This window comes from Asparagus officinalis, chromosome 2 (assembly GCF_001876935.1).
Source record: "Asparagus officinalis chromosome 2, Aspof.V1, whole genome shotgun sequence".
NCBI classification, from domain to species: Eukaryota; Viridiplantae; Streptophyta; class Magnoliopsida; order Asparagales; family Asparagaceae; genus Asparagus; species Asparagus officinalis.
Genome location: NC_033795.1, coordinates 10,531,261 through 10,539,838, shown reverse-complemented (window position 1 = coordinate 10,539,838; position 8,578 = coordinate 10,531,261). Strand labels below are relative to the sequence as shown.

The window sequence follows — 8,578 nt, the reverse complement described above, 5'->3', positions numbered from 1 at the left end:
TATCGAGGCACCTCCTGTACTCGAAATGACTTTCCCTCCAGTCGCTTACCGTCATCTGTAAAGCTGGGGACGACTTAGCACCTCGGCTTATTCTCTGCCATGCACCGTCTAATCAACTCGGGGGCCTTATCGAGATCATCTCGAATGACACCTCCTCCAATCGCCAGCTGACACGTAAGGGACAACTGCTGAATCAGCCTCCAGCTCATCCCCCACCGTCGTTTACAGACCCCTCATGAAGCAACTAGTCTATCCTCAACAGCCTATAAAGGAGGCAATTGATCATAGGAGGGGCTGACCATTTTTGACTCAGGTTCTTTGATCTTGAAAACACCTAGAAATAATTTTCCCTAAAAATTACTTCTACATAACTTTAGGAGGAGGATGTTCCCTGCATGGACCTTAATGGCCCATGGACTCTCCCCAAAACCTCCCTCAAACTCCACTAACTTGACCATCGGAGGTACAACAGGGGGAAACACGCCCTGTACCCCTGCTGCGTTCCTTGCATGTGCAGGCAATCAGTCCACCCCGAACGCTCAGAGCTAGACATGAAGTCGGAGGGGGAGTCGGCCCTATCATTCTCCATCATCCTCCACCGGCAGACAACCTCCCCCTATTGGCTGTGTGATTTCAGACATCAACAGAAGCTTTGATAATCTCTTCTCGAAATTTTCTGGAAATTTTATTTATTGGATTCCAATCCCTTAAATATATGTTCTGATAATATCTGTTTTCTTTTCTCTGCATGTGTCTGGATGAAAAAGTTCATATCTCAATTCACATCAAGCGGATGAGATTATATCCTAAGAAGGCTGAATTCAACAAAAAAGAAAGAAAAAGCGTGGAGAAAAAATAAAACTAAAGGGCAGCCAAAGACTTCACAAGTATTGTTACATGAATCATGCATTTTGAAAACAGCACAATTTACTGATCAAGGTTCAACAAGACATCAAAACATTAAGCAATAAAAAACCAATCTCGCACCAAACACATATAAGAGAAAGATATCGACAACAAGACAACACAAAAGATTGTTACAAATAACAGCTTATAATAGTATACCATCTATCTCATCCTTCAAATGCAAGTATTGCCTACAGAAGCAGGGTTAAAGGCTAAGCCAAGAAAATACTTGCAGATATCATCATTCTGTCATGTTCGAAACTTTTAGCATCAATGAACTGTAAAAACTTATCTTTTCTGAATTATAGTACATATACACTGAGAAAAATTCAAATACAAACCAAATCACTGAAAGTTTTGAATGTATAGAAAATTCTTATGAAATAAAAAGTTTCCTGGTGTATACATTTCCAAGTACTGTTAAAATACATGATTCAAGTTAAAAAAAAAAGAAAAAAAAAGAATATACCTTTTGCCATGATACATTCTCCCATAAGCACATCCATGAACTGAGAATCATTACGAAGAATTTATAGCATTTGAAGCTGAATATATAAAGTCCAAGAAACCAGTGCCCTTGAGGAGACCTTTTCCCGTTAAAAGTTCAAAATCGACAAGTAGTAGAAATCCTATGATAGCTGCCTTCCCATTTATCAACTCATTCTTTGCCGTGAAACCAAAACCAACCGATTCCTCATCAACTACCATTCTCACCTGAAAACATCAAAGTGAAAAGTCTGAACCAGTTATAGTTGCAATATTTTTAACTACCCTGTCAGAACGAAAGTATCATTTTCCGAAGCTGTGGAATCTCACAAACTGCTTTAAAACAGTCTAGGTATATGTTTATTGTAATCACACGATTAACGGAAGCAAGAGATACGCCCATAAAGGTAACTTGAGACACAAAGAAATGCGCGGAAGAAGAAACAGTTACGTGTAGAGAAATAATCTAACAGAAATAAACCATAATAAAATGAACGCCAATATACCATACGATTTAGATATATACAGTTACATCCTTATCTAGAACTAGGGAAATTTTCCATGCCAGATGGAAATATACATGTCATCTTCTAGCAAACATCTATGATCACCAGTTCATTGGAGCAGGTCACCAACTATTGGCGTTTTTTCTTTTCTATGGGGTTGTTTGGTATATGCTACAACAGTAGATTTAACAAATGTTGAATGTGATATTTGTTGCAGGAAATCAGCCTGAAATCATTGTTTGGATATCCGGAGTATTTATTACAGAAGACATATTCCAAATCCAAATCCAACATTTTATTAATTGTAAAAATTGTTGGATTTACATATTTTATTGCATTTGCAAATCAAGTATTTGTTTAGTTGTGATTGTAAAAAAGATGTACATTTTCTGAGTTGGAATCAACAGACCTGACGGCATGACATTAATTGGCTGCAATAAATGCTGCATCTTTTTCTAGAAAATGTAAGTCAATTTGCCTTTCAACTAACTTGTTGCTCACCAAACAAATGGAAATAGAAAGTTGACTGCATCATTTGTTTGTTGCAGCTTTATTTCCTATCAACCAAATAGCCCCTCAATTCTATTTTGTTAAAAAATGTTAACACGGGGCAGAGAGCAAGGATGAAGCTAGCAATAAGGGTTTAGAGGCACGTGCCCCCAGACAATTTCTAATTTTGTTATTAAGAAGCATATGAATTTATAAGGTGTCCCCATGGAATTTTGCGTGGTGCCCCCAATCGAATCCAAAAATTAATGGAATGGTTGACAAATTATGTAGTTATGTAAATTAGCAAAGACATATTTGATGATATAGAAAATGAGAAAATCATAGGAGACTACTTTGAGAACAATTATGGAGGAGTATCATTGGATCTTAATAATATTTTCGTAGTTCTTTTAGTAAAAATGAAAAGGACCATGCATTGATACAAAAATGATTATGAAAAGCATTATATGTCATGATCTTTGTGATTATTGTATAAATAAAATTTTCTATTAATAGAATTTATATTATATAAGTTCTTAAGAGGATTAATTGCACTTAGGTACCTGGAAATTTACACCATTTTGAACTTTGATACCCCAAAGTTTTTTTCCATGACACGTTGATGCCTTAAAGTTTACACCATTTTGATCTTTGATACCCCAAAGGTTTCTTCTGATACTTTGATACCCCAACATTTACAACTTTTTGATATCCCAAACTTTGGGGTATCAAAGTAAAAAATATGTATCAGTTAAAAAAAGTAAAAAATATGTAAACTTCAGTGTATCAAAGTTAAAAAATTGTGAATTTTGGGACATCAAAGTTAAAAAATACGTAAGCTTTGGGGGTATCAAAGTGTCAGGAAAAAAATTTCGGAGTGTCAAAGTTAATAAAGGTGTAAGCCTTGGGGAATCAAAGTGTCAAATAAAAACTATGGGGTATCAAAGTTTTTTAGGGTACCAAAGTACACATAATGTTGCGCGCAGCGGAAATTTCGGCAGCACTTCGGCAGCACAACAAGAAAGTCATGTCGCAATAAGAATTCTTGTTTCTCAAAGGGAACAAGAATCTGAAGCCTAATATTCCATCAAAGTGGGATATTAGCTCTTCCCCTCATCAGCTCTAGGACTGCGCGTCGAGGGAACCTAAAAAGCTATTACAAATCACCCAAATAGCAGTACAACCAATTTTACGTGGTTCGGCAAATTGCCTATGTCCACGGGACAAGGAGGGGGGAGATCTACTATTAGAGGGAGAGATTACAACTAGGGTTTACAATCACTCACAATCTAAACCCTCACATAAACTCTCAGATCCCTCACAATATCTCTCTACAAAAGGCTGCAAAAAAAAACAAAGAAGAGACTGCACAAATTTTTCTCCCGCAGTCACCCGACAAAACAAATTCGTGCTCTCTTTGCTGCAGCCGCCTAACACCCAAAAAAAACTCCTTAGCTTGCACGAAAACCTAAAACAAACAAATCAAGTGTTATATATAAATGATTCGTGGGCCTTCGTTCGTGGGCTTCATGCGGAACATCAAAAGGCTGCAAAAAAAAACAAAGAAGAGACTGCACAAATTTTTCTCCCGCAGTCACCCGACAAAACAAATTTGTGCTCTCTTTGCTGCAGCCGCCTAACACCCCAAAAAAACTCCTTAGCTTGCACAAAAACCTAAAGCAAACAAATCAAGTGTTATATATAAATGATTCGTGGGCCTTCGTTCGTGGGCTTCATGCGGAACATCAAAACCGAAACCGAGTCGGTTTTGTTCTCTTCGTACGCGGACAGAATTGTCACGTGGGTGGGGGCCCACGTCCGCTCACAATTCTCCACCTCGGTGAAGTTTTTTCAAAACTGAGCCGACACCAAAGCAATCAAATGTTCGGCTGCATCTGAAAGACTGCCTACGTATCCTCGTGCCCAAGGAATCAAGCCGAACGTAGTTCACCAAATGGCCGCCAACGGCCTCAACAATCACGAATATGCAACAAGTTTCGACAATGATCAAACTTGTTGCTCGGAACCACCTTAGTGAGCATATTCGCCGGATTATCCTTCGTGTGAACCTTCACAAGTTCCACATCACCATCTTCAAGAACATCCCGAACACCACCTTTGTGAGCATATCCGCCGGATTATCCTTCGTGTCGACCTTGACAATCTCCACATCGCCATCTTCAAGAACATCTCGAACGAAGTGATAACGAACATCAATGTGCTTCGTCCTCGCATGAAAAACCTGATTCTTCGCCAAATAGATAGCACTCATGCTATCATAATGAATAGTGACGGACCTCTACGATATACCAAGTTCCTCCAAGAGTCATCGAAGCCAAATAGCCTCCTTCACAGCCTCCGTAACTGCCATATACTCTGCCTCCGTCGTAGACAAAGCCACCGTCGACTGTAAGGTGCATCTCCAACACACCGGCGCACGGGTCAAAGTGAACACATACCCCGTCGTAGACCGGCGCTTATCCAAATCCCCGGCATAATCCGAATCAACATAACCAATGCATAACTGCCCACCTTTAGTGTCCCGCTCATAAACCAAACCAACATTGAGCGTACCTAGAATGTACCTCAAAATCCATCTCACGGCATCCCAATGACCCACTCCTGGATCGTGCATGTATCTCGAAACCATGCTCATCGCCTGTGACATACCATTGCATACATCAAGCTCCCTACCACACTCGCATATGGAGTCTTCGACATCAACTCACGATCTTCAACTGACTTTGGTGAAAGACCAGCTGAAAGCTTCAAATGGGCTCCCAAAAGTACACTAACTGGCTTCGTATCCATGTCAAACAAATTCTGCCCTTATTCTTGTCTCTGCCGATCTCCATCCCTAAAATGTGCTTCGCCTCGCCCAAATCCTTCATCTCAAACTCATTTGAAAGCTGAACTTTCAACTCATCTATAGCCGACCTGGAAATAGAGGCAACCAACATGTATCGACATAGAGCAACAAATAAATGTACGCACCTCCTTTCAACTTGCGAAAATATACGCAAGGATCAAACTGGCTCCGAGTGTACGAATGACCAAGCATAAAACCATCAAATCGCCTATACCACTGTCGAGGAGACTGCTTCAAACCGTATAGCGATTTCTTCAGTTTGCAAACCAACTTATCTTTCCCTGCAGCTCGGAATCCCAATGGCTGAGTCATATATATTTCTTCATCAAGATCACCATGAAGAAATGCTGTCTTCACATCCAACTGATCTAACTCCAATCCATACTGTGCCACCAAAGCTAGCAAAATCCGAATCGAAGAATGCTTCACCACCGGAGAGAAAACCTCATTATAGTCAATACATCCGAATCGAAGAGTGCTTCACCACCGGAGAGAAAACCTCATTATAGTCAATACCTTCCTCCTGTGCATAGCCCTTCGCAACCAACCTAGCTTTGAACCTCAATGGAGTGCCTTCAATGCCCTCCTTCTTCGTGTATACCTACTTGCAACCAATTGCCTTCCGCCCGCACGCCCCCCTGCCACGAATCAGCCTCCGAACTCTGTTCGGCCTCTCTGAATGTAGTAGGCACTAACTCATCGATACTCTCCACCGGAAGTGCATACGCAACTGTGTCGGCATACCGTGCTGGCATCTGTATGTTTCTCCTCTGTCTCCGAACCGCAATCGAATCCTAAACCTGAGCCGTCGGTCCCTGATTCTGCACTTCTGTACCCGTATCCTCCTCGTCATCGCCGTGCTCGCCTGGCGTCACCTCAGTCGGCACCTGCATGGATACTGTACCATCTGGACAATGTGGAGCTGCATCGATCTCCACCACCTGCAATATCTCCTCTGTCGGGTTGCTCTCCACCTGATGAGAGCTGGGAAGCTTCAAGATAGAAGCCTCATCGAATGTGACATCCCTACTCAGCACAATCTTCTTATCCACTGGATCCCAAAGCTTGTATCCCTTGACACCACGCTTGAATCCTACAAATATGGCCTTCCTAGCTCGAGGTTCCAACTTATCAGTTCTAACATGATAATATGCAGGGCACCCGAATACCTTGAGCTGGTCATAGTCATGTGCTGGCTTTCCCGACCACATCTCCATAGGGGTTTTCCCCTCAATCGCAGATGAAGGCAGCCTATTAATGAGGTGGCTCGCATAAGAAAGTGCCTCAGCCCAAAAGATCTTCTCCAAACCACTCTGCGACAATAAGCATCGGATCTTCTCCAGTAAAGACCGATTCAACCTCTCTGCCACCCCATTTTGCTGCGGTGTATGACTAACTGTGAAGTATCTCTCTATGCCCTCGTCTCGACATAGCTGCTGAAAGGGGTCAGAAGTATACTCACCACCGTTGTCGGATCGCAACGTCTTGATCTTTCTCCCAGTCTGCAGTTCCAATCTCTTCTTCCACTCCACAAACAAATCTAGGACTTCACTCTTCTTCGTCATGGTGTACACCCAACAACGCCTAGAATAGTCATCTACAAAAGTGACGAACCAATGTCTACCACCAAGTGATGCAGTCTTGGTGGGACCCCAAACGTCTGTGTGCACGTAGTCCAGGATGCCCCTCGTCTGATGAATGGCAGTCCCGAACTTCACCTTCGTCTTCTTGCCAAGAACACAGTGCTCACAGAACTCAATCTTCCCACTCTTGGCTCCCTTCAATAGCCCCTGCTTGCACAATGCCTGCAGTGACTTTTCACCTGTGTGCCCCAATCTATAGTGCCAAAGTCTGCTCATGTCCGCTTCTGAAATAGCCGAAGCAACCTGGCCAATCTCGGTGCTTCCCTTCAGATAATACAAATTCCGATTGCGGACTCCCCTCATCACCACCAATGATCCCTTAGTAACCTTCGCTACAGCGTTTTCGAAAGTCACCTTGAATCCCTTCGCCTCCAAAGCTCCAACTGAGATAAGATTTTTCTTCAGTTGAGGAACAAATCTCACCTCCTTCAACTCACGGACTACTCCATCGTGCATCCTAATCCGTACGGTACCTATCCCACAAACGCCACAGGATTGATCATTTCCCATGACAACAACGCCCCCGTCGACTTTCTCAAAAGATGCAAACCAGTCTCGCCTAGGGGTCACATGAAAGGTAGCGCCGGAATCAAGCATCCAATCTGATGCATCCACATGGTTCACCTCCGGAGTAATCAGTAGAGAAAAGCACGAATCATCGGAATCATCGCCTTTCGCAATGTTCACCTCATTGGCCTTCGGGCCCTTTTTCTTGCTATTCTCCTTCTCTTTGAGCTTCGGGCAGTCTCTCTTCCAATGTCCCTGCTCCTTGCAGAATGCACATTGGTTCTTTGTTAATTGGTGGCGGCCTCTAGACTTTGACCTTCCTCTATTACCACCTTTCGGATATGGGCTTCTACCTCTCGTCGACAAGGCCTCTCCTGAAGTACTAGCGCGGGAAGTCTCCTTGTCCTTCCTCCTCAAATCATAGTTGGTCAATGCGTTAGTCACTTCACTATAGCTGATAGAAGATCTCCCGTTCAACAAAGTGAGCACGAAGGTATCATACTCCTCATCCGGTAAGGAGCCCAACAAAATAATCGCCTTGTACTCATCCGATATCTTCTCATCAACATTCGCCAAGTCCGACAACAACTTCGTATAGTTGTTCACATGAGCCGCAAGCGAGGTGCCTCTGGACATCTGGAATCTGAATAACCTACGCAGCAAGTGCAATCGGTTCTCAACACTCTTCGTAAGGTACTTATTGTTGAGAATTTCCCACATCTTCATCGCAGACGTCACCCCAATCACATCATACTTCAGCTCCTGTTCCAAACAGGACCTGATCACCCCACAAGCGTTCCTATTCATTTTCTCCCATACCGCCTCTTCATATTTAGGTGGCCTCTCGTGGACCATGATGGTCTCTTCCAAATTCTGAGCATTTAACGCATCCTGTACGTCGCTCATCTCTATCGAACTCCTGCCTTTTGTGACGTGGACGCTCGCCGAGAATCAGATCTAAATCTTCAAGTCTTCAAGTCTTCAAAACTCTGAGTTCAATCTTCAATTCGGCAGAGTTTCGGCTCTCAAAGTTCCAACCTTTTCAAATGAACAAAGGGGAGCCTATTTATAGGCTCTCTGAACTGTGCCCGCGCACAGATCTGGGTCGGCCACCTATGGGTGGCCGGCACTGGGCCGAGCCACCCATAGGTGGCTCGGCTTTGGCCGAGCCC

The 8,578-nt window shown here is 43.0% G+C and overlaps 1 protein-coding gene across 1 annotated transcript in view; it reads right to left on the bottom strand.

Annotated features, from left to right (window-relative positions):
• LOC109830223 overlaps window positions 1,181-8,578 on the bottom strand; it is an 11,159-nt gene continuing 3,761 nt past the window's right edge. Inside the window, exon 3 of the mRNA XM_020397428.1 lies at window positions 1,181-1,620. Coding sequence (XP_020253017.1) covers window positions 1,426-1,620 — 195 coding nt within the window. The 3' untranslated portion in view covers window positions 1,181-1,425. The remainder of the gene's footprint in view (window positions 1,621-8,578) is intronic.